At 38.6% G+C, this 27,291-nt stretch overlaps 1 protein-coding gene across 2 annotated transcripts in view; it reads right to left on the reverse strand.

Moving 5' to 3' along the window:
* Positions 1–27,291, reverse strand: part of mvb12bb (multivesicular body subunit 12Bb) — a 46,948-nt gene that overhangs the window by 5,933 nt on the left and 13,724 nt on the right. For both annotated transcript variants that reach the window (XM_061729912.1, XM_061729913.1), the window contains exons 5-7: positions 26,536–26,665; positions 26,287–26,394; positions 10,549–10,610 (exon numbers count right to left, since the gene is read on the reverse strand). In XM_061729912.1, coding sequence (XP_061585896.1) covers positions 10,549–10,610; positions 26,287–26,394; positions 26,536–26,665 — 300 coding nt within the window. The remainder of the gene's footprint in view (positions 1–10,548; positions 10,611–26,286; positions 26,395–26,535; positions 26,666–27,291) is intronic.

Below are 27,291 nucleotides of genomic sequence, written 5' to 3' on the forward strand. Positions count from 1 at the left end.
GTTTTGATTTTATATGCAACCAACATTTAAAAAAGCCCAATATGTGCTATTCCATATTCTTGATCCTGACTATTTCCACGTGATTAAATGTGGGATTATAAAACAGCAAAGCTATCAACATCCCCAGCCACCCTAACACCTCCCCTCCTTCCGTCTACTAAAAGAGATGAAAGGCTTTTTTATTCTCTGCTGTATTTGAGCACCTCCACTCTCTCCTCCAAACCCAGCCCTTTCCTAGCGCTATTCTAGTTTAATTACTCTTGATTATTCCCGATTCCGTCTTGTCTGAGAGATGTTCACCCCTGAAACAAAGACACACTCACACTCGGCACTGAAAAGCGTAAAGAAGGGAGACAAAACATTCACCAGATATCAAATTTGCATGAAAATAAGCCACACTGTTCAGCCGGGAAAAAGTGGATTGAAATGAGGACTTGCCAGGAGCGTGGTGGTATAATTAGCATTTGACCAAACAAACGAGCTTCAACAGAGCTATAATTAAGCAGGCCTGTAATTAAGTGTATGCCCTTTATCATAATGATCGTGGTTAAAATGGTGTGATGGCTGCCAGTTGATTATTAATGGTGTAACCCCGTCCTGCATGCATCCTGCACTGGAATCAAGGTGTCACGACTGTCAGGCTAAAGAGCAGCCCTTTGTTTATAAAATACATTAGGGCCCAAATTAACACAGGGTGACAAGAGACACAAAGCCTCGCGTGAAGGGAAAACTGCAGCTGCTCGGCTTCATTATAAAACTCCCAATTCTGGAGGCGCAAAACTTGTTGGCGCTGGCTTCAACCAGAGGTCCAAATATCAAGAGGGCAAGTTTCCAACTGCTGCTCTTTAACCCACCGTCCGTCAGACCCCTGGCACAGGGAAAGGGACTCATAAATGCAAGCCAACGCTGCTCATGAGTCACAGTTTGTGAGGTGACGCTCCTTTTGGCCTTTCCTGCTCACGGTAATATTGAAACATGTGAAATTATAACAATTTCCCCCACTCTGACACTTATGTGATTTGCTTTTCTTTCTTGGTAAGTACATATATCCATACTCAGGCAGTTTCTGTACAAGTTTAATACAATATCATCTTTGTTATCAAAGCATGACCCTCACCCAGAGGAGCCAGCTAGAGCTTTATTGGTTTCATGTTTTCGAAAGATCAGCCATGCTGCTTTTTAAGGCTGTACTCTGAGGTGCTTTGAGCTAAATGCTAATGTTAATACCAAAATGCTTTGACGCTCAAGTTGACACAGATGGCGGATTAAATGTTTACCATATTCAACGGTTGAGTTTTTGCTTATTAACACTAAAAAGGTAAGGATATAAATATCCATAATATAAATAAATATCTATAATATAAATAAATGATTTAATTATTTGAATCAATATTTAACTCAGGCCTGCAAATGTCCCATTTTAAGTGACCCATCCAACAGTGAAGATACTGCCATTACTGAGAGCATGGCCTTGGCATGATGAAATACAGTATGGATGGATGGGGGGGGGGGTTAAAGCAACAACATGGTCTCTCTACAAGAGCTGTAATTTTAATAATTTAATTTAATTTACTAATGTAAATTTCATTCATTTATTTATTTTTCCGGGAAGCCAGTTAAGGAGAATGGATTGACAGGTTGTTCATAACTAAAAATGACCTCAAATGAGTAAACATGTACTATTGTAGAAAGCACCAGCGAGGAACAGGAAGGAAGAATACATTTAAATCAATAGCCAGCAGTGGGACGCAGAGATTGTGGCTGCTGATGGATCTGCATGGCATGGACAGATGGATGCACAGAGCTGAAGGCCAGAGAGTTTCTTTATTGCTCAAGGATTACATTTAAAACCAGATCTCACTTTGTATTCCTCTACCATCTATACTACGAGGCTATCTTACATCCAGACAAATGGAGAGGCACAGAAGATGGGTTGGTGGTAAGGAATGGATGCTGTACCACAGAGTAATCTGAAGGTGCAAAAGGGCAAAAATAATGTAAATCCAATCTTCTGACCAGGAATCCCAGCATGAAACATGTTCCAGTCACTGAAATGGCCAGGCTACACTCCATTAACTCATGCGTCTATTGCAGTGGGAGGAATTGTTATTTGACATTTAGAGTATGCAAGTGCAGTCAGTACAGAAACATCTGGCAGGACTTCAGGTACAGTGGTTATGATGATGATGGTGATGATGATGGCTGTGAGTGCAGAGGTAGTGTTAAGTAAGGAGGACCCTGTGGCTTGAGTGATTGTAGTGTAAAGAACGAAGTCAGCACAGGCCCCGCGTGGATCATTGCCTTATTAATGGCTCCGTCAGGTGCGATGAGCAATGGCTGCATTGTCATCTCCAGCCCCTGGGCACAGATGAATGGCTGTTTCAGGGCGGGAAGGGCCTCCTCGCACGCTGGGCTGAGCACTAATCCCTCACTCTTCCATTGTTGGATGCACTGTCACCCAGGACTTCAGCAAAACAATACATTGCATTTCCAGGGCACCAACAGACATGGCTATGCAGAGCACAAGTGCCAAGACACACACACGCACACACGCACACACGCACACACACACACACACACACACACACACACACACACACACACACACACACACACACACACACACACACACACACACACACACACACCCCACATCGAGTTGTGCTCTGACACTGACTGATGGAAAAATATGCGTGGGTGATCGAGCATACCCCATATTACCTGAACCACAACTCAAGAGTAGCACTTTAGGAATGTTGATGAACTTTTATTTTACACTTCACTAATCCAGCAGAAATGCATTGATCTCTGTCTGGTATGATTACTGAGGTGAATCTGTCTGACTCTTGAATTAAGTGAGGAAATCAGAGTCAGGCCAGTAATATGCAAGTGCATACTAACATCTATTAATTTTTTTTTTTTTCATTTGATTCTATTGTTTTGTACCATAAAATAACAGTAACAATAAAAAAGGTGAACTGAATGCTTTACCGGGAGAGCTACTGATTTACAATTCCACACAAATATACGTTGCCTTTTCTCCAGGTGCAATAGCCCAGACGCTGGAATGCTTTCCATGTGTGACTCTCATATGGAGGCAGATTCTTCTTGCAGACCCTGGAATTACTGTTCTAGTTACAGACCCCTCTCTCTGTCACCAATGCAGATAATGGTGAGTAGATGAGTACAGAGCTGGAGGAGGACCCCCATGCCCACTCACAGCCCTAAGCCCCAGTCTGACATGAGAAATAGTGCCCAGGCCTGACAGCATCTCGGAGACATATTGTAGTTTATTTTGTCGCCCGGGCATGCCATCTGTGCCATTCCAATAGAGGGTGTGTGTTCAGGCTGCTGCAAGAGAGAGGACACGAGGCTCTGGGTCCCTCAGTAGCTCTGCAGCCGCGGCAGGTCATTAGTCAAATTGCCTAATGAGAGAGAATACAAATGGCCCCCTACCCTGACAGGAGGAATTTTGGAGGTGTCAGTGCTCCTGACCCGTGCTATGAGAACAGATGATAGTGTGTTGCTATTTTCAGATTCTTTTAATGACTATGGCTCTGTTAAACTCATTCTTTTTCTTGTATCTGTTTTATCCAAACCCTCTAGACAGGCAAGTGAAAAAGGAAAAAAAAAAACGTTCAATACATTAAAAATCCCACTTGCAAATGTGGATGAGTAACTTTTAAATTATTCAATGTTTACTGAGAAGTCAATTAACATTCTTTAAAGAATTGATACTAAAAGAGATTATGTATGAAATGATGTTGAGGGTTTCTGATAATCTATTTGTGTATGTCTCTGCTGACTGTGTGCAGTTTATTTCCTCAGAGTCGCTGAAGTTTGTGGAACCCTCTGTTGCAATCTCCTGACAGCAAATCAGTTATTTTATGCTAAAATATTAATTTTTATTTCATCTGAATGTTCGAAAATGTAAATAAGTTTACAAGGTTTGTAAATACAAGCGTTCATAAAGACTGAATAACAAAGTATTACGCAAAGAAATCTAGAGCATTAATCTATTTGTATTTACGTTCTATACTCTGGCGCTGCTACGTGTTTCAGGTTTAGACATAACAAAACTGTGGAAGGTAAAAGAAGAAAAACAATAATAATAAGCTATGTAATTTCACATTTGAAATGTACAAAAAATCTGTACTCTCCTGGCATATATCTCAGGGCAATTGTACATTAAATTGTATTTACACTTAAATTTGAAGTGGAGCAAAATGCAACATGGACATACTGTGTAAGTAAATAATAAACCTGGATGCCGCAGACATTATCTCTCATTGCCAAATTCATCACTGTTTAAAGCAAGGAATGCTAAATAGCAAGCTTATGTAGAATTACCCACTTCCTTTTTCATTTGTGACAAGCAGCACCTGAAATGTGATCCTGGGCTTGAGCCAGAAGACGGTCCCAGCCAGGACCTGTACGACAGGTGTTCCAGAAAGAGGACAGAGCTACAAACAAGCACTGTGAGATGGCCACAAACACAGCCACATACCACAATGGGACAAGCTGAATCTATATGCAGAACTGGCTGTTGAATGTGAATTATCAGAATTGTTCGAACATTTGGTGTAAATGTAGAAACTATGTCAGTTTTTTTTAACGCTGTAAGCACTGGAAGAATAATGGGACAACCCTTTTGGCTAGCTGACTACTGAAAGTTCTCTTGAAATTAAATAGACAATCAAAATTTAATCAGCAACAGAGGCTATTTTAAGCCACTGCCACAGCATTGATCCCCAGCTGTGGCTGCTGGTAAATGTGCAGCAGAATGTGTGTATAAATGGGGTACGCCTCTCTGGACAAGTGTAAAAGCTGGCAGAGGGCTGACAGTAAATTGCATGTGCCGGATGGGACACAGCAGAAGGCACAATTACACAAATCCCCTCTTAATTAGCGGTTCTGTGGGCAAACTAACCCGTAATGATGCGAGGGATGTGGTGAGCCCCAGAAATCCTAACAAGAAACACTCAGCAGCATTGGAGACTGGGTCATATGGCCCCAGCTCCCCTGAAGTAGTGACTGACATGTGATCTGTTTTGATTAGTGCAGCTGCAGGATATGATTCCCAGGCAGTCCCGCTTCCCTCAACCCAGAGTCTCTTGCTGAGCTACTTGCCCTCTGGACTGTGGGTAAAGCAGTAGGCCCTATGTGGTTGTGGGTGGCATTATTAAGTTCTCCATGCTCACTGTACCGGGCAATGTAAAGTGGCATCTCACACGGTGAGTAATGAACTGTGCCAGAGCAGAAGCAGGAGAGATGACAGCCAAAGAGGCCTCCTTGGCAGGCACTAACCTGGGCATCCACCAATTTATCATCCCCTAGAACCAATCCACCAATGCTGCACTGCCATTTGTCATTATTTATGCTAATAAGGATACTATTATACTGCTGATGAAAAAGGAGACTGTTATTAGTATAAAGCATTTGTAGTTTAATACATATGCATTTGCTTATTAGTGGAAATGTCTGAATAAGTGGACTTTAAAAATAAGTATATTCTATTAGTGAAATAAAACTATAATAATTTGCACTTTAAAAGTCCAGCGCTCCAATAGATGGTCATTACTTCCTCAACTGTTTTATACTCATGCTCTATTTCCTGTGCCATACCATAAAAACGGTAAAAACAATGATGTGTTTGAACTTTCTCAAGTGACTTCATGGTTCTAAGCAAACCAGTTGGAGCAGAGCTACTAAATATAGCTTTTGGGAGCCCCAGACCCTTTTCCAAACGACCTCACTCCCAGAATCTCATTGTGCTTTCTAAATCACACCGCAATATGTATTAGAAGTTCATTAATTACAAACTTAACAAGTCAGCAGAGCCATTAAAAGATCTTTAAGGCATATTTGACTATAAATCTCCTTAAACTATATTTAATGACTGGATTTTTGTGAAATATTTTTTATCAAGTTCTAATTAGTTGTGTGATAACAAACCCTGCTGTACATGAGGCAAATGAGGGAGCCATGACAGGCCCATCCATTGGGGCTGTCCACGTCTGGACACTGAAACTAATGAAGCACTGCTTCTATCTCAGGGATGGATAGAAAGCAATGAGGGATGAGATTCCACAGTCCAGTCTGGCCTGTGAATGCACAGCCATTTAAAGTCCCTTATTTAAGAGTGATAAAGATCCAAACATGTCTGAGGGCCTCAAGGCTCCATTCAAAAAAAATTCCATTAGGATTTATACAGGATTGAAACTTAAAAAAAAACCTAATGGTGCCATCACACAGGAATTGCTACTAAACCTGTATGGTCCAATAGGATATCTGACATATGAATTGACTAAAAGGCATCGGCTCTATTTCAAGCTCTGTTTCAATCCAATTGACTTTGGTCACATTTGAATGGATCTCACAGAAAGCATTTGGAAATATGCTTATATCATGATGTCTATAAAACTTCCTGTAAAGTGCATACTGTTACAAACATGAACTAGATACATTTTTTTAACTGTTTCACAATTAAATTTCAAACATAGTAAAATGACAACAGTCAAAAACTAAATTTGTTACATGCTTACATTTTGCAGCACACAAACATATTGTAAAACTAATGTTTTCTTTTAACAGTGGGAGAAGGGGATGGCCAGCTGCGTCATTGCACCAGGCCTGAACTGAAGTCCCATTTGAACCAATGTTCTTCCCAGTTAATCAGGATTGGTTGGTTTAACAAATAAAAATGCTTGAATGCTGCTTTTTACAACAGTAAAAAAATGTTTTGGCACCTTACAGTTTTCTGGTCTTGACAAATGTGGCTATAATACTGTACATACAGGGGTGAGACTGGACTGCCTGTTTACGTCTGGCATTCTTTTCAAAGCTGTGTTAGCATTGCATTTTGTTTACAGCATGTTAGTGAGGATTTTGAGCAATGTACTTCAGCTTAGCAATATAACCCCACAAAATGTTGAAACTATTCTGCTACATCATAATTTATAAGCCAGAAAATCATCATTAAGGAATTCTGAACTATTTTATTTCATTTGTTGCTGGGAGTTTCTTTAGCACGTGTACAGTATTTGTGTGTGATTATAAACTATGTGTAAATACTATTCTCTCACTCCAGCACTCTTCCTCTGTTTTGCCTTTTGCTGACCAGAGAAATTAAGAAGCAAAACGTGGGTTTTAAGAGCATTCCTTTCATGTCCTGATGCAAGCTTTGGCATAACTTCAAACATCAAGATTGGTTTCATAGAAATCCCATTCCATCTAAAGTAAAAGTGCAGCAGTAAATCTGCCCATACCTCCCCCCATAACACTTCCATAAATGATTCATTCAGCTCAGTTTAGCTGATGCAAAACAGAATGTTAGTGAGTTGTGGATGGAGCCCACACTGAAAAAGGAGGACAAAACAAGCTGCTTAGTCATTTCATCAATCTCTAAGAGAGAAAGAGGGGAGAAAGGAGTAAGAAGAGAAGAACATGTACTATAACATTTTTGTGTCACTATCTAAAGGTTGTGTTTTTTTAATCCCTCAGCCTAAAGAATTGTGTTATTCTAAAATATAACCCAGTGGTGCAGAAGCAGCTGACATCCATCATGGTTGGAGATAAGAGTCGGCTGATCTGCCTCTGCACAGCCTTGCCCACAACTACATGGGGAGATAAGATGGAACTTTTGTTTGAAACCTGATGAGAAGCCTCTTAATGAAAGTGCTGTGCCAAAAATAATCTTTTTTCTCCATGTTAGTCAATCAAGAAATGGTGTAGTTGGGGGGAAAAAAGAGGAGAAAGAAAGTAATTTTGCATAATCAGTGAGCACCATCTGGAACAATTAACCAAATTCCACAGAACTCAGAGGATCAGTCATATTGGCTTATTAAAGATCCAGAATTATACAAGTAATAAATCCTTGGAAAAACGAAGCATACCCCTGCCTGTCACGACTATTTTAACTTCAAATACAGAGGAATAGTTGATAAGGCTGAAAAAAGGAGATTAATATATGCAAATTATGTCGAGCATTTAAAAGCCCCCCAACAACTGTCTCGGTTTTTTTTTCTTTTCTTTTTTTTACTGTCTTATTATGGGGCTCTATGTTTTATTCATACACCAACTCACCTGTCATTTCATAAGCTATAATATTATGAGGGTATTATTAAACAGTATAAAGTGGGGCTTTAATTGGAAAGCTCCATTGCATTTTCCAATTATTTGTCGCAAATTAAAAGCAGATGCACATAGTTTAATAAGAATTCTAATATTGTTTCTTGAAAATCAAAAATCACTGTCATCCTGCCAAGATATTTTGCAAACCCGAGTTAATTTTGAGCCTCCTATTTTTTATTCTCCCTGTCCTCTGAAGGATGAACTGTCTAGTGTCTGTTAATTGAAGTTCCTCTAATGGATAGGGAAATAATTGCTCTCCATATTATGTTAGATCAGGGCCAATGTCAGGATTTATTTTCGATTAATGCTATAGATATGCAAATGTATTACTTTTTATTAAATTTACCTTTTTTATCAGGTGGATGCATGCTGAATACAATATGTTGTTCTGTTGATAATAAAGAAAGTCTGCAATGCAACAAAAAGTTCATACTTTAATTTCTGAGCGTGAACCATCTTTAAATCAAGTTTACTTTTCAGTTTTTTTCATCAAACGCACTCCAATAGTTTTCATGACAACTTTTCTGAGTGCACATACGATTGCTTTTAAAATATACAGATTTATTGTCGATATATGAATAACAGACCTAATTGGCAAAAAGGACTTGGCACGGATCAAAGTGATCCCAGCGAAGAAAAGCAAAAGGTTGGAGATGCTATAAAAACTTGATAACCTTTCAAATGAGCCTGAATTGTCAAGTGACTGAGGGCTGCAAAATAAATGTGAATTAGTTTTTAATATTCTGGTAATAAATGTCAAAGCTTCTGCACATCACATCTGTACATGATGTGACTGCAGATGACAGATTTCCCAGACATGTTACCTCTCCTCCCCTCAACTCATCTTTTTTTTCCAGAGTTTTTGTTTTGTTGGTAAATGACGGAGGGTTTAATCAAGAAAGCAGGCAATTCATCAATCCTAAAGAAGGCGCCTGTACAGCCCTGACAGAGCGCACATGGTTTTAGACCAACTCGAACCTGGCCAGCTGTCACCCCACACACACTCGTGCATGTGAAAGTACCAATGTGCATATACACACACACCACCGCTACCATCAAGGTAGGAATTAACACAATTAGGCTGTCGGCTATGACCTCACACTTGGTCTGCAGTGTATCACAGTGTTAATGAATGGAAGTTGTGTTCTCTCATATTCACAGTGTGATGCTGTAAGGCTAATGAGTACACAGTCTTAAATAATAAAGAAAGATACATTTCCTGCTCACTTCATTATTCTCTTTTATTTTTTTTTTTGAATCACACCAGTTTATGATGGGAGAAAGTGAGAGTCTGTGCACCTGCAGAGGACAGTTTTCTGCAGATAAATGATGACTGCTGGCAGTGCACTGCACAGTATGTGCATGTTCTTCACTGTCACTCAAGCCTCGTCCCAGTGGACGAATTCCACACCACATGCCACAAACTGTTGAGCTGTGTGTTAATGTCTGCTCCTTCAGGGTTCTGTGTCCTGACTACATTATAAAATGGTTGTCATTTTAAAAAAGTCATGGCAAGTAAAAATCCTTGTGTCATTTTGCAATTATGCATCAGTATGTTGTTGTTTTTTTACAACCTTTAATCTTTTTTATACTCGAAAATCCAGATTTAGAAAAAGATACATCATATAGTTCAATATCATGCACTGCACACATGATTCCAGGAGTGGTTTTATTTTAGATATGCATTAAATTTGCAGTATTTGACTAAAGCCTGGGTGTGCCTCTGCTGGAGCAGCAGGAGGAATCCTCACCACATGGTGTCTCTCTCCAGCTGAATAAAAACCTGCCTGCCTCATTCAGCTCATGTGGCTCACACACTCTATGTCAACAGCCGACTCTGACTCTGTGGCACTAAAGCTGTCAGGGAAAAACTCTGTATACTAACAAATTCACCATTTTCCATTTCAGTCATGTGGCATCATCCTGTTGCTGAGTTGAGTTTTTCCATGGCAAAGAGGGAGGAATTTCCAATGCATGCAAGGTACATATGTAAGTATGCTATGTGATGGATCATCTTTGACAGCCATTAATGCCAAGCTCCTCTGGGAAGTCAAATCTCTGAGAGAACACAGCTCTCTGTACAGTATTCATCAGTGATATTATTTAGATCTTGAGCATTTGTATTCAAGTATCAGAGGGGTTTCCATTCATTCTATATCCAGGGGAGATTAAGATATTTGTGATAACATGGATTGTGACACAAAGTATTAAAACAAACTCTGACTTTAAGTAAATACTGCAAATTAACAAGATAGTGCCATTTTGGAAGGTAATGCATTATCTTATTGCCATTCAATAAGGTAATGCATTCTGTGTAATGATATTAAATCCACTGACAATTACATTACATTTATTTGACTGTTATTTCAACATAAATGATTCTAATCATGCATCCATTTGTGTAGAATCTTTTACCTGTCATGGTATAATTCCCACTGCTCTGTTGCTCATGGTCTGGCCTGCTCATGGCTCTCCTGCTTGGTAGGAGAAAAAATAAAAACAATGTCCATTCACGTTTAAAATACACACACACACATATATATTTTAAATGTATTTAAAATTGTAAAGTATTTAACTGTGAAGGTGAAACAGCACCAGACTAACAGAGTGAATGCAGAGAGGTGCCTCAGCTGCCCAGGAGCAGACCTTTGAAAAGGCTTTGGAGCAGGACCATGTTAATTCATGGAGGAACCGAGAGATTCCAATATTCAAGGTAAGTCTGTTTTTTTTTAATCTTTTCATTGCCTTATATTACAGAAAACAGCACAGAATGCACTTTGGTGGTAGTTGAAGTTAACAAACCATATAAGATTGAAATCCTCATCAATCAAGCTATCATGAATTACACCCTCTGACTCACCCCTACAGATCGATAAATCCACAGCAAGCAGGGGAAAGAAATCACAGCTTCAAGAGAACTGCATAGCATAACATGCTAGGAAAAGTAATTTCCAGGATGGAATTATGAAATAAATGATCTTGAGTTTGGCAGTATAACTGAAACTGGGAATCACTTGGAATGGAGGTCAAAGGCATGAGAGTTCGTTCTTGAAGATTAATAACAAAACAAGGAGGATGCAGTGGCCGGAATTCAGTGCTAAATTTTAACAAAGACCAGATAAATTTAGGGATGAAGAAGTGTGATGTCGTAAAATAATGAAGTGTGAAGTTTTGTATATCATGTTCTATTGATGATCTAATAATGGATAAACATTAATCGATGTTTGAAGGGGGTGTAAAATAAAACATATCTCAAATTTAAGTCATGATCTAGATTTGGATGTTCTGTATGCAAGTTGTTACTTTTTAAAGACTTATCTCTCTGGATGAGATAAATAAATGCAATAATTTACATCAACAGCAATAGAACAAGGCTTGTGACAGGCTGTGGTATTTATGAGCTGAAGCCTCCAACTCAGATTTATTTGCAATGAAAGGGTTGACTTTTCTCTGCCTCATTTACATCAGCATTTGGCCATGTTAAATCCAGGCCAATGGTGAATTTTTAAAAGGTTGGCATCAATCTTGTGTGAACGACTGCCATAATCAATGTGGACTTCTTTTACATTGGAAAGGTTGATTCAACTGCTGAGTAAAAAAGGTGCACATCTTTCAAAACACAAAAACATTGCATGGCCAGATAAAGTTGAAGTAAATTATCTTTTAAGGAATCTGCAGTATGTTTGTGCTGGTATTTGAGCAATCAGAACAAATAAAGAGAACAGGGAAAGACGTGTTAAAACTGGATATTTATATATGTACAACCACAACTCACAAACTTGAGAACATGAAAAATGTGGAAAAGCAATTCAGCAATGCATAATAGATATAATTTGACTTTTATTTCATTGAAGACAGTATGAATCCAAGATATTGTACGTGGATGTTCATCAATTCCTCCATTTCAGGCCCAAGGCACATTCAAAAAGAATGTTGGCCAAAAATTAGAGCAATTAAAAGCAGATGATTGTAATTATGATTCTATACAAAAGAAGCTTCCACAAAAGGCTGAGTCTTTGAGGAGCAAAGACAAGCGGAAGATCTCCATTTTGTTAATAAGTATGTGGAAGAAACTCATTTAAACATCACAAACAATATTCCCAAAAAGATTTGAAAGGATTTCTGACATTTCATCATTTGATGCGCATATGATTATTGAATGATAAAAAAAGTGGTTGCATTTCAGGGTTAAAGGAAAAGAGTGCAAGCCTAAGCTGGACATCCATGACCCCTGATCCTTTGTAAGCCACTGCATCAGAAGTGTCATTAATCAACAGATGCTGCTTTAAGGCCACATCTTTTCCGTATTCCATAACTCTTTTAACTTGGTCCAACTTTTTTCGTAATGTGTTGCATGTCTGAAATAATAAGGAATGTATCTCCACACAATGGATGTATACAAAACATTAAATAATGTGGTTTCATTCTACTTGTAAGAAAGTGAAAGGCAAATTAAGTCCATAGCTTAAAATAAACATTTTTCATATTTTCACAGATTTTTCTTTTTTGGGTAAAAGTCATAGTGGAAATCCTTAAACTCAGCACACAACAAGCCCGTGCTTCTCTAAAGGCTGCCTCCAGCGCTGAATTTCCAATCTGTTTTAAAAACACAAGTGTCTCAATCAAAATTGCTGATCTCTAAATACAATTTTAGGTACATTGGAGAGGGTAACATATGGCAAATCAATTAGACATCTAATTCTAAAAACAAAAACATGGCAAGTGTGCTTGCTAATCAACAGCAGTGTTGGTGCTCATATAATGTCGGTCACTGGAGTTTTGAAAACAATTAATCCTCATTTCAGGCAAGGAGAGCCATATTGACAAATATTCCTAATTTGAATATTCAATTACAGTGAAGTTCCTCATCAAATTATAGTAAAACTGGGAACACGGCCTGAAAGATTTATGCAATTACAGCACGGATCAAGTGTACTAGGTTCCCATGAAATCTGCCAGAGTTAAAATCATATTAGTGCTGCATAGCACACTACAACACAAGGGATTACTTGATAACATGGATTACAGTTCAACAGATTTGCTTTGTATGGTATCTGCTTTTGTTGTTCCATATAGAATAAAGAAAGAGAAAAAAGAAAATGTGAAAGAATGTGGAGAGCGACGAGCCATAGTCAGAGGAGGTAAGATGAGAATGAGAGTAATATCACTGACTGAGAAGCCAGAGCTGCAACATAGAGCGCAGGAAGCAGTTGTTTTGACATACATCCAGCCTTTCCCATGACAACATCTCCACACCTTCCTCTATGTGCCAAGAGTGCTGCTTTGTGTGAACTGCTTTCTTACCCATCATTATCCTCCTTTAAGCTCAGTGTCAGGTGCTGAGAAAGAATATCTCTTTGAATTTGGCGGAAAGTCACAGAATAGTCTATGCCCATCTGATCTCAGCTGATCGTTCAATCATTTTCGGCACTGCTCTGCATCCCTTTAACTTGATCTCCAGTACTTTTGGCAACTTTTGAACATTCAGTAATAAGTGAGATCGAGCTGGGAAGAATTGTTCTTCTAGACTTAAGACAGAAGATCTGTCATGTGGCACATTGACAGTCTCTTTCTCTCCAGATTGTGTGGAGTGGAAAGTCTTGGCTTACCACAGTGAACAATGTAAGCTGATACAATACTCCAGAGCTCCAGCAATGTGTGAAGTGTCAGAGGTAGAAGTCTTTACTTTTCTAAATATATTGATATGAATGCCAATTCTGACACTGATGACTAGCTAGACTTCAAGAAAACCCAGCTATGCAGTGAAAAAGACACTTGGTCTTGACATTTTTATCACTGTATAGTTTGATTTAAAAAGTGTCCATGTGTACAATAGCCTATTATTCTAAGAGAAATGTCAAAAACCTTGATTCTGAGTGAGGCAAAAGAAATTGCGATATTAGGACAAGGCTAATTTATGCTAGCAGTCACTGTAGAGGTCAGATATCAGCCTCAGCAATGACAGTTTTATCAGGAGAACAAACGGCAGTGCTGGCCAGGAGTATGAAGGAGGGAGATACTTTACAGGATACATTAAAAGGCTGACCGGATGGTGCAGGTTTTTTACATTATAAAGTCAAGATGTAGCTGATACGCTCAGTTTTGACAGAGAACAAGCTAAAGTTGTTGACATCAAACTGCAGTTATGAATCAAAATGAAATACTGTAACTGTTTGAAAGGCTGTTGACACACTTGATAAAGAGACATTTAATACAAAAGGTTAAAATGTATTAGCACATCAAACAGTTCAAAAGACCTCTCTACCTGAGAGTTTCAGAGAATCAATATTGCACTACACTACAAAAAGAGAAATGTATTTATTAACCAAAAAGTATTTTTTACTGGGACTTTCATACAACACAACTGACCATGAAACGGTTAGTATTGTATTGTCATAATATATGGAAAACACGATTATAATCAATGTGAGCTGTTACAATTTTGCATTTTTCACAAAAAAATACAATGGATACCATTTTTAATAATCCACATCAATCATAAAAGGACCCATATCATTTAGATAATATGTACATGTAATAAAGTCCCACAAAGTTTGGGAAAAAAGGCTATAATAGCAAAAATCTGTATTTAGAGTGACCGCTCTCAGAACCACTCACAGATTTAACTAAATGCTGCTAATGTAAGAATTATACTTTAAATCATTTAAAAACAAAACTAAATGAATGTAAGTATATGAAATTAACAACTATTTTGATGCTATGTTAAACACATAGATTCACTGCATTGATGACAGACCCATTGAAAGTACTCTGACGAGTGGGAACGGCTTGTCAAGCCGTTATTCCACTTTGCCCCACTGGAGGTGATATAAATCATTATATAGCATTCATTTGATGAAGAAGCTTCGCTGGCTGAAGCCATATTTCCCTTACAAATCAATCATGTTGAGAGTACCACATGGACAGAACATTTAGGTCAAGCTTGCAAACTGCCCCGGGACAAATTGGTGAGAATTTGGCACTCGCCCATCAGCACTTGATTGGTATTTGTGAACATTTCCAAGACCCATCAAAGACACTCAGAGACATATCGCTGAGCCTTTTTTTGACTGACAACAGATATCTTAACATTACAAAAATCTGTAGCTGTTGGAATCCCAGCTTGGGCTGCAACCCAATGAGAGCAAGGAATGAACTGAATGTGGGGAAAGGAACCCAATAGAGCAAGGGGGAGACATTGTATACTTTGAGAAAATACAGAGTGCCATACCAAAATTTCAGTACTCTCTGTAGCACAGACAATACTACCTGTATATTCCTTTGTCCATCTTTGTTGACTTTTTCCCCCACAATTGTATTATGAGTAAATCATTACTCAAATGCTGGAACCTCCTCACTCTTTCCTTACTAAATCAATTTTTAAATAAACAATTCCTATTTTACACATGATTATGCCCCATTTCTCACATGTTCTGTTGTCAAATCTAGGTTCAGAGTCTAGCTGTCAGATTGTGTAGTTTTTGACCACAGAGTACAGTGAGGTTACAAAATGGATATGCCACAACTACTATGGTAGAAGCTCTGGGCAAAAATCGTGCCTTACTTACTTACTTACTTACTTACTTACTTACTTAACACCCACAACCTTCCCTTTCAAAAAAAAAACCACATCTAGAGTCAAAGAAAGGAACTTATCAAGCAAAGAGGAAAATCGAGGGTAAGCACTTCAATTACTTTCCCCTGATGGCAACAACTTTCAAAATTACAATAACTAAGCATGAAAACTGAGGCAGAACTAACAAAACCTCTTGTAGATTAGATTGGTTAGTATGCAAAACTGTTGTGGACAACAAGTGCTAATATTTACACTTAAAATATAATGGTAGTTGTTGCACAATGGCATCATTGATTGTATTTTACTTAATGAATATAGCTTATTTGCATAATTGATCATTTGTGTGTAATTTACAATGGATCCTGTAGGTGAGAGAAACAAAGTCGTGGGAGGCCAGTGCATAGGGCAGTGCAGCGCTCAATAATTATTATGTTAATTATATTATTAATAATTATATATCAATAACTATTCATTATTATTTAGTGCCACTGGTATTCTAGTGTATGCGATGACAGACTGGCAGACACATTTTCCATAATATGCTGGCCCGATCCGGTATGGAACGGCATAGTTGTATAGTGTGTTTGTACCGAGACTGCCACACGAAGATGTTTCCGAATATATTTATTGGGATTTCATCGTTTTTGGTTGAAGAAAATGAGGCTTCTGAAATTTCTGTATGTATCTTAATGAGACTGAAAAATGAATATGGATAGACTCCGAATTGTTCGGAAATGGCCTCATGACCCTTCCCAGATTGATGGAAAGCTTCACTAAAATCATTACTGATGTATTTTCTCCTTAACATTGTGTTAATACACACAATGGTCATACTTGCGCTTAATCAATTAATCAGTTGCACTTGATTAGCAGCACTGGCTGCTACTTTATTTAGTTAAGCATTGAGGAACATAATTGTTTTTTTGTTGGGTTTTTTCAACATATTTTTCTTGTACACTGTGCTTCTGCCTTTTTCAATGAGTTTTTCTTTACAATGTGATAAGATGGGGTAATATGTCATCTGTTAATCTAAAGTTGAGTGTTACTTCATTTTGGTACTTCGTATGGGGACTGTGGCTTGTCATCATATGTGGAAGTTCTGTTCATTCCTCTACTACAAGCTTTCTGAAAAAAAAAAAGATTTTAAGTAAGAATATATTATATATATTTTGAAGAGAGGAAGGAAAGTCAGGTCGGGAGGGATGAAAGGAAAAGGGGAGAGAAAGAAGAAAAAAAACACCATCAACAGTAGGAAAATAAAATTTTAAGGGAAACTTACCACCTCACATTGTGTTCGTGACAGTGAGAAAAGTGCAGCAAAAGAAATGACTGCGAGGGCAGCAAAGGATTTATGCATAAATTACTGCACTCTTACTTAGTATTGCCAGGCTAGAGTTTATCATCAGCCCCCACCCTTCCTAACATCCAATCAGATACACGCCTTCTGTTCAATTTGTTAATTTAGTAACACTTTACTTTTTACCACTACATCAGTGTTGGTACGATTCTACCTCTTCTGTCTGACTCTAAGGCCGCGTTCAGACTGCAGGCAAATATCCGATTTTTAGCCCATCCAGATTGAAACTGGATGACTCTTTTGAAGTCTGAACAGTCCCAAACCGCATGATATCCGATTTTTGCAAACCAGATCAAAACCACCTCCGGGAGGTAGTTTCATATCCGATCCATATCGCATTTGGGCAAATGCGTCTCAGTCTGAACAGCTCCAAACACTCAGATCGGATATGACTGTCCCAGACGCTCCAAACCACCCGCCCATTTCCAGTTGTGGAGCTACTCATCCTTTCACAGAGAGGATGTACAATCTCTGATGTCACGTCAAAAACTATTATTTGTAAGTGTTGCAAATTCACATTACAAAATGTTTTAATAGCAGAAAAAAAGACCGCATTTCCACGTACAGTGCGGGTCGCCGCGTACCCTACGCCGTAGGCTCTGCGTTGGTGTAACGCGGAACCATAAATCAGCCTTCAGTCGCGCTGTGAGCTGAACCTGCAGCCCGTCAGCCCCTCTCCTCCTAGGAGGAGAGGTTATGGAGCGGGGCTGCCAGTTATTCATTGCTGGTTCGTTTTGTTAACTCTGATCTTTGTTGGTTGGTTTGTTAGTTTGCTGGTGGTTTTGTTCTGAACACTTTTCTCTGTTTCTCATTTTGCTGGGACGTCGGGTCCCTCCGCCAAGACACAACTTTTGCGGTATGCGTTCATTGTTATGTCTAAAAATGATGCGCAGTGCCGACCCAATCAGAAACGGTACAGATATTTTGGGATTTTTTTATATATAAAAAAAATACATGACTTCACACAATACACGCGCTGGGTGACGCCTCCGCTACGACGTCGTTGCTATGCCAACCCGTCAGATCAGTCAATGATGTGGCCCAGTCTGAACAGAGCCAGATCCGATATGGACACTTGCTAAAAACAGTGTGGACAGTCAGCCCTGAAAATCGGATATGAGAAGGAATCAGATATATATCAGATTTGCCTGCAGTCTGAACGCGGCCTAAGACTGGTCCTCGAAAAAAGGAAGACAAAGCAAAAAAACTTGCAAATAGAGAAAGAAGTGCTAAACAGCAAATCTTACTGACAAACCACTGAAATAGGTTCAAATAATGGAAAAGAAGATGGTGTACTTTCTAAAGTAAATAAAGTAAAATCTGGATACGTGATGAACACAAACAAAATGAAAAAACAAAATGTTATGTATCAGATCAAGAAATGGTGCTTCTGTCTGGTTTATGTAAAGACCTGGACGCAGGTTCAATAAGAAGGGAACGATGCCCATGAAGGCCAAGAAGTTTATGTTTGCCAGAAGTGTAACTTCATAGATGATACTGGTGGCTTCATGGTTACCAAAGATAAATAACTACATGAAGGAAGTTGTTTTTTGTTTTATTCTTTTAATGACCATTTTTTGTTTTTTAGATTGTGCCCATGGTTCCGACTATGAAATACAAATCAATATTTAACATTCACAAATAAGTAAGTGTCAGGAGTGCGGTGGATAGGACCCAGATGCAGGAGAACAGGAGGCAGGAAAAAAACGTGTTTTATTAACTTAAACAAAACCCAAAGCGCTGCTGAGCAGGATTGCAAAAATCCAAATTGCACAAAACCAGACGGGAAACATGGAGGGGTGAAACAGAACGGACCAGCCAGCTGGACCCAGCAGGAGAGACTTTCGCTTCGTGGGAGTTCTTCTACTGCGCCCAAGAGCCTTTAGGCTCAGTTCAGGCGAAAATGGAGACAATGTTGGCGCCGACTATCACCTCACCATGTTTCTGGTCCGATTTGTCACGTTCATATTCTGGTTTTTTGATCCTGTTCAGCAGCGCTTTTTGTTAATAAATCACTATTTTTGGAACTCCTGCCTCCTGGTCTCTCTTGCGTTTGGTTCCTCATCTACCTACTCGTGACAGTAAGTGCGTTTTTATTTTTTAGTATTCAATGTGAAAACTTACCCCTCACTCTGTGAAACCTTACCAAATGATGGGGAAAACTACCATTACTACAGACTGTATTTAACTGTCTACTACAGCTCTCAGCTGGAATAGGATATGTAGATGTGATGTATACAAAATATGTATCCAAGTCTTGCCTCTTTCTATTAGTGTAACGCTGATACCATTGGGAGGTGCTATGCTCAGATAATGTTGGGAACAGTGCCACTATATGCCCCTGTCTCACCTAAGGACTATACTGTAGACAAAATCTTAGAATTAAATGAGACTGAACTCCTTTTTTTTTCCACAACTGTATTTATTAGCAGTCGTTTTGCAAAAGGCTAATGGTTCTGACCGAAACTTAATGCCACAAAGCAGGACTGAGTAGCCTCCTACATATAGAGTAGACCAAAAAAGATATAGAGTAGACCGCAACAATTCCAGTTTCAGTCTGTAGGTGTGTAACATCATCTGACAGCTCATAATTACATACAGAAACAATGACTAACCCACATTGCTGCCTACACCAGAAAATAAAAAAAAATATCTAAGACTTTTGCTACTTTAATTTTGGAAAGAAATCAAAGGAAATGTAAAGCTTTTAAGAAGCTTTTCAAGATCTGTAGCCCCTTTTGTCTTATTCTTTTAGCCAACAAAAAAATAAATACAAGCAGTTTGAGTGTAACACCTTAGTCTTCATGCAATAACTTTGTGCATGTCATAAAGATATAGCATGCTACAGTTGCTCTGTGCTGCTGAAAAATGCGTTGTTTACAACTGTGCACGGCACTGCGGGCTCTCTTTGCCTGGGACAACTTAACATTTGAGGGGAATTACTGTGCTTTCAAAATTACAATGCTAATTAAAATTTTACACATTTGCTGTATCTAAAACATCTCTTCCAGTGACTCTGAAGAGTACTTAAATTTAAGAGGCACAACCCTCTAATGGCTGTAAAGTTTTTAAAGATAGAGAAGTTTCTTATGCCGATATTGAAGAAAGCAAAGTGATGTGATATTATGTAGACATTCACACTGTGGAGCTACATTTACTTGAGGAATCAGTAAATATTGAAGATCTGTTTATAAATCACTGTGTCAAACTATCTAATCTGTGACTTTAAAGAAAGTACAAAACTATTTATAGCTATATGTTTAGCTGTCTGAAGTGTGTGTAACTACACAGAAATAAACAGTCAAAGAGCTGCCAACAGTATAAATTGCCCACAGTCCTGTCCTTATGTGTCAGTGCTTTACAGATGGAAATACTCTCAAAAGAAGATTCTGTGGCTGTGGAATGAATCTTAATGTTAATACAAAAACAGCAGTCTGTGATCTCAGCAGACATCAGGAGGGGGTGTGAGTTTCTTCAAGGTGCAATTTATTCCAACCTCTGAGCCTCACAAACCTAAAAGTTGCCTTCAAAAATATTGAGGATTACAGGCAAGACATATGAAGGGGAACGTTGGCCCAGGTTCTCACCATAACTTCAGCACGTCAAAGACTATTGACCACTGACTTCTAACGTATAGCCATCTCATTAAACCACAGCTGGAGCAGTTTAGTAATGTGATGGTTAGCACTAACACCACACAGCAAGAGAGGAATTCAAATCCTGCCTGGGGCACACACGCACGCACGCACGCACGCACGCACGCACGCACGCACGCACGGTACTAGTTCAAAAGAATCCTTGTTAGGTGGATTGGTGATTCCAAATTAATCATAGGAATGAAGGTAAACAGGCATGGTCTTTGTGTCATTTGTCCCTGTTTGAACTGAAGGTTTATCAGTGAGTTGTCCAGAACCCGTCCATACATCCTGTGATAGCTGTTTAGAGAGTTGTTGGACGGATCAGCTGTTCTCGGAGATCAAACCCGCCGTGGACGGAGCGAACTACTGACAAAAAGTAAATTAAAAAGCAACGAAAATAAGAAGACAAGATGCCACCGAAGAAAGCATCAAGTCAACCAGTTACCGTCACGAGCACAATTGAAGACGATATGGAGGAAATAAAAAAATCTCTGAACTACCTGACTGAAGAGATGAGCTCAGTAGCTAAACAGTTACGCTGCTGGAGCTCGTGAGTGAAGTCAGGCAGCTAAAAAGTCAGCTGAAAGAAAAGGACAAAACAATCAATGGTCTGGAACGAAGAGTGGATGAATTGGAACAATATTCCAGAATGGAGGATTTGATTATAAGCAGGCTGGAGACAAAGCATCGATCCTACGCAAGAACAGCAGCTACTCTCCCAGGAGCCAAAGAAGGCGAGGAGCTGCGGTCAGAAGAGCAGGAGACGCTGGAAACCGAAATAATAAACTTCTTTGAAGGGAAAAATATGACCATCCAGAAGGATAGCATCGCGGCCTGCCATACACTCCCCAGGAAGGACAGCAAAGCCAAACTGGCTATAATCGTACGCTTTGCAAATAGAAAACACAAAATAGAGCTGCTACGCCAGGCCAAGATGCTGAAGGGAACCGCGGTGTACATCAACGGACATCTGACGAAGAAGAACGCTGAGATCGCCCGAGAGGCCCGCTAGCTGTGGAAACAGAAAAAAATCCAAGCTACGTGGGTAAGAAACTGCAAAGTTTTTATTAAGACAAAAGGAGCTACACCCGAAGAAACCAAGGTGATCACGGTAAGAGAGCTGCAAGATCTAGCCCAGTTCAAATAAGGAACCTGCTTCATACCGTGACTTAAAGGAGCATGAGGCTCCTTTTAAGAAACTAGACTCTCTAGCGCCACCCTTCGCCATGACGGCAGTCGGGGGTACTGCAGCCAACAGCGAAGCCGGAACGGGAGAACGGGGAGAACGTGCATGCAGCGTCATGTGACGTCACATCCGCAGCCCAGCGCGGGAAATTCGGGCCCAGAATTGCAGCGCATTTTGCAGCACACAGCCTGTTCAAGGCAACGGAGAGATACGGTAGAGGGCTCATTCTTTTTGTTTTGGAACGCTTCATCTGACATTATTACTAGAAAACTTAAAACGTATACGCATTTTTTTTTTCATAAATCCTGCCTCAATCCTGCCTCATGCTCCTTTAAAGGTTGGAGTTTAATATGGTGAATCTCCACTTAAGTCTATATGATCCTTTTCCTTTCAATTTTTCTATCTATTTTTTCTTTTGATTTACCACTCGAAAGAGAAGATGCTCATGGCATACATTCGTTTTCTGTATGGAGTATTTTTTTCCTTGGATTTTTTATATATTCTGCATGGATTATTCTCGCCCTGCTTGGAGTGGGCTTATTTTCGCGTTGCTTCTTGACCGGTCTCGCAAATGGGTTCCTAGACATTATTTTGGGCTTCTTATCTTTATTTTAAGGACCTTGGCCTTGATGGCACTGACAGTAATTGAAAGACAGTGCTGTTTTTGTTTTTTTATGGATATGTTTTTGTATCGAACTGAAGTGAATGCTTTTTTGGGGTGACATCCACTGCCAATCCAGGAAGCCAGAACACACGGAGGCACACGTCAAGCACTGGAAATCTGCAACAAAAACCATAAATGCCGACCAAAACACAAGCAGCAATCGACCCAAATCTCGAGATCCGATCACAGTCTAAGCTAAACTACCGCGACTAACTAACCCCAAAAACTACAGAGCAAGCATGCAGGTGAACAAGCCAGTGTATATGTCACTGGTGCATTTCAACAGCAGTAGCCTATACAGTAACTTCACAGAAATTAAAAAATATCTTGGGAAATTTAAGAAATTCAACATTATAGCAGTTTCAGAGACTTGGCTTGATGACAACAAAGGCTATGATATGGATCTTGATGGCTATGAGATGTTTACAACAAATAGAGACAGTAAAAAGGGAGGAGGTGTCGCGATATATGTCAATACTGCTTTAAAATGTAAAAAGGTCAAAAGTATGTCAAATAAAATACTAAATCTTATAGAATATTTAACAATTGATATTATTAACGAAAAAGCTAAAAAATATAATGATCAGCTGCATATATAGAACTCCTGGTACTTATAATAAAATAGCTATAAATAATAAAAAAGTGAATATAGTTTGTCAAGTAGTAGCCTCTTTCCTATAATACTAAAACCAACCAGAATTACAATAGACTCAGCTACTTTGATAGATAATATATTTACTAATAAAATTGATAATGAAATAACAGGGGGACTGCTGTTGAATGATATAAGTGACCATCTTCCCGTTTTTGCCATCTTACATAATTTCTTCAAGAACCAAAAAGAACCCAAGCAAAACATCTATAACCTTTCCAGATTGAAAACACTGGAAACCATTGCAGCCCTTAATGTGGACCTTAGTGAGCAGGACTGGCAGGAGGTCTATGTTAACAAAGACCCCAACAAAGCCTATGATGCTTTCCTAGCCACATTACTTGACCTTTATGACAAGAACTGTCCCTTAAGAAAACAAGCTGCAAAGCCCAAGAACAAAAATAACCCCTGGATAACAAGGGGGATTGAAAATGCATGCAAAAAGAAAAATCTATTATATAAAAACTTTTTAAAACATAGAACAAAAGAAACCGAAAATAGATATAAAAATAAACTATTAAAAATTATAAGATTTCAGAAGAAAGAGCATTACTATAAATTACTGGAACAATATCGGAGTAATACACAGGGGACATGGAAGGTAATAAATAGTGTAATTAGAAAAGGTAAGGACAAAGCAGACTATCCCAATTATTTTATGAGGGACAAAAAAACAATTACATACCAATTTCATTACTGTCTCAATTCTCAAAAATAATAGAAAAATTGTTTGTCAAAAGACTTGATAAATTCATAGATAAACACAATCTGCTGAGCAATCATCAATATGGGTTCAGAGGTAATAGGTCCACCTCAATGGCTGTGATGGAACTACTAGAGGAAATTTCAACTGCTATCGAGAAAGGGGAATATACAGTGGGGTGTTTATTGACCTGAAGAAAGCATTTGATACCATAGATCATAAACTTTTATTAAATAAACTAGAGAGATATGGTGTCAGAGGGATTTCCAATTCATGGATAAAGAGTTATCTCGCTGATAGATTTCAATATGTTGAATTAAATAATGTGAAATCGGAACTAGAAAGAGTCACCTGCGGTGTCCCACAAGGCTCTGTGTTAGGTCCTAAATTGTTCATATTATATATAAATGATATTTGTAAAGTGTCTAAAATAATAAAATATGTCTTGCTTGCTGACGACACAAACCTTTATTGTTCAGGGAAGAATTTGGAACAGCTGCTGAATGTGGTGGAAGGAGAACTGAAAAATGTGAAGGCATGGTTTGTTATCAATAAGCTATCATTAAACCTAACTAAAACTAAGTTCATAATTTTTGGCACTAGAAAAAAAAAATCAAATAGAAATAGAAAGAGTATACGAAAATAAGTTCCTGGGGGTAATAATTGATGATAAACTTAGCTGGAAATCACATATAAATAGTGTAAAATCAAACATGTCTAAAACCCTAGCAATATTAAGTAAAACAAATATTTTTTTCTGTCAAAGAGCACAGTTTTTGATGTATAACTCACTCATAGTTCCATACATGACTTATTGTGTGGAGGTATGGGGTAACCCCTATAAAACAAATACAAACCCTATTTTCCTATTACAGAAAATAGCTTTAATGATAATTAATAGATCTGACTATTATAAACCAACAAATAATCTCTTTATTAAATATAATACTCTAAGATTCCATGATATAGTAGAGCAGAAAACTGTTCTATTTGCCTTTAAAGCCCAGCAGAAACTGCATTCAGGACCTGTTCCAAATAAAAGAAACCCGCTATGACCTGAGGGGGAAACTCATGTTTGAGATGACGACAGCAAGAACTAATATTAAAAAGAGATGTACATCAATTAAGGCTAGAGAAATATGGAATAGTTGTGACAACAACCTAAAAATGTGCAGTTCTATCTTCAAGTTTAAGGAAATGTTTAAAGAAAATATTGTAAATAAATATAAAACACTATAACTATAAAATATATTATCAAAAACATTCTCTCAATTTTATATTTTGTCTTATTTATTTTTGTCTTTTTTAAGCATTGTTTGTTTCCACGGAGTAATGCTAATGTCTCATATTTAAGCTGATCTTAAGATAAAAAGGGTAGGCACTATAAGCTACGGCTTCAGCCTACACCTTTTCGGCAAAATAAATGTTTATTTTACCTTTTCATCTTGTTTTGTAAAAAAGTGTGAACAAGACCGAAATAAAGATAATTAAATTAAATTAAATTCAATTCAATTCAATTCAAAATAGCTTTTATATGCTCCAACTCCCACAGCCCTGAAAAGGAGGGAGCAGGTATGGGAAAAAAAAATGAATGAATGAATCGACACCTGTCCAGTTATTGTTCTCATTCCGCAGCATGACCATGTGAACAGAAGCTCTGTTTTGAATATGCCTGCTGGCCTCCATCCCTCAGGTCTGGTGTGGCTTTTAAGTGGCTTTTACTCAGCCCAGCACAGTATTGCAGCACTTCAAGCTGGCAAAGGCATCACAGCCCTGTGCCAAACTTCCCTCTCTACAGCACCACCACACCGAAGGAGTCTCAATTGTTTATTTACAATTTGCTGTAGAAATTCCCAGCTCTTCATTTTGATAAATAATTGAGCTGTTTGATCTGGACACAGTACAAAGGTTTTCTGCATTCATTCTGAGGCCTGAGGTCGAGGAAGCCGGTGAAGCATGAGCCGAGGAGGGGATGCACACATTCCAGCATGGCTAAGATCTAACAGCTCTCCTCCCTTCCTCTGCAGCTGTCGCTACTGTAGCTTTAGGGGCCACATCTCATCCCCTTAGAATACACAGAAAAACTTTCCTGTCACCAAGTCAGGAGAGCGACCTCCCTCTGCCACATGGGGCATACCTCAAATAGCTGGAGCTTAGCTCCCATTGAACACATGTTCTTGTTCAGGGCATCTGTCTAGTTAGCCTCGCCAGACCATCCTCAATACATTATTGTCTAGCCACAACCTTTGACAGATTACCCAGCAGTGATGGGTTGTTTGGATCTTTATTGTGGGGCTTACAAGAACAAAAACTCAATGCTCATGCAAGGAGTAAAGTTGAACTATAAGTTACAAAGTTAAAGATATTATGATGTTACCTTACTGTGAGTGAGGTGTCAGTTTGAATTTCGCTTGGGGTTTCCTGAGATGACTGATGCCGAGGAACATTCCCCATCCGATACCATATTCCCATATTGTTTATGTCACTGTGGAAATATAAAGATGATACATGCATTTCAAATTCCAAACTGCTTTTTTAATGATCCTACCTATATTCCATGCACATGGCAAACTTACGTAGTATAAAACATCATGATTTAATTCCTTACTGGTGTCTTTCCACTTACCCTATACAGGTGTAGTTAACAAGTTGGTATTTGGACTTTGCAGTAATCAGGATGTCACATACAGCTGTCTCGGCAGCCTCACGGGGTCTCATTTTCACACAGAGCCTCTTTTTTCTCAAGCTAGGTTCCTCTGTTGGGTAAAGAACATCCGGGTGGTGTCAGACAGGCAAATTTGAACTGAATATATATACCCTAATAAAGTGGCAGTGGGTGCATCTGTGTGTATATTCATTTGACATCTAAAAATAAGAAAAAACCTGGATAATTTCCTTGATGACTTGTTGTGCTTAGAGGAAAATAACTGGACACTAGGAAGCCACAAAATTCATATGCATTATTATCATTTTTACCATTTTAGCAGCTAAAATGACAGAAGCAACTGAATCCTCCATCAGATCTAGTGCACAACAGGGACTTTAAACTCAATAATCTCAATAGAATCTCATACATAACATTGCATGTATACATTAAACATGGATTTACATGAAGTAATAAAAAATTAAATTACAACACAGCCAAACAAAACATAATCTCTTTTCTTCATTCTGGGGAAAAAGCATTGCCTTGCTTTTCTATATTGCATCTGTGTCTTGCTCATTTATTTCCCAGCAACACTAGAAAGTGCAGTGTAAATACAATGATAATAAAAATAATAAACAAGCTGTCTTCACTCCCCACACCAAAATATTATTACATTTCAAAGGCATGGATAGCAAGGGGGGAAATACGTAGCACTCAAAAAGGGCTAAAGCATTG

The sequence above is a fragment of the Cololabis saira genome, chromosome 9 (assembly GCF_033807715.1).
Source record: "Cololabis saira isolate AMF1-May2022 chromosome 9, fColSai1.1, whole genome shotgun sequence".
NCBI classification, from domain to species: domain Eukaryota; kingdom Metazoa; phylum Chordata; class Actinopteri; order Beloniformes; family Belonidae; genus Cololabis; species Cololabis saira.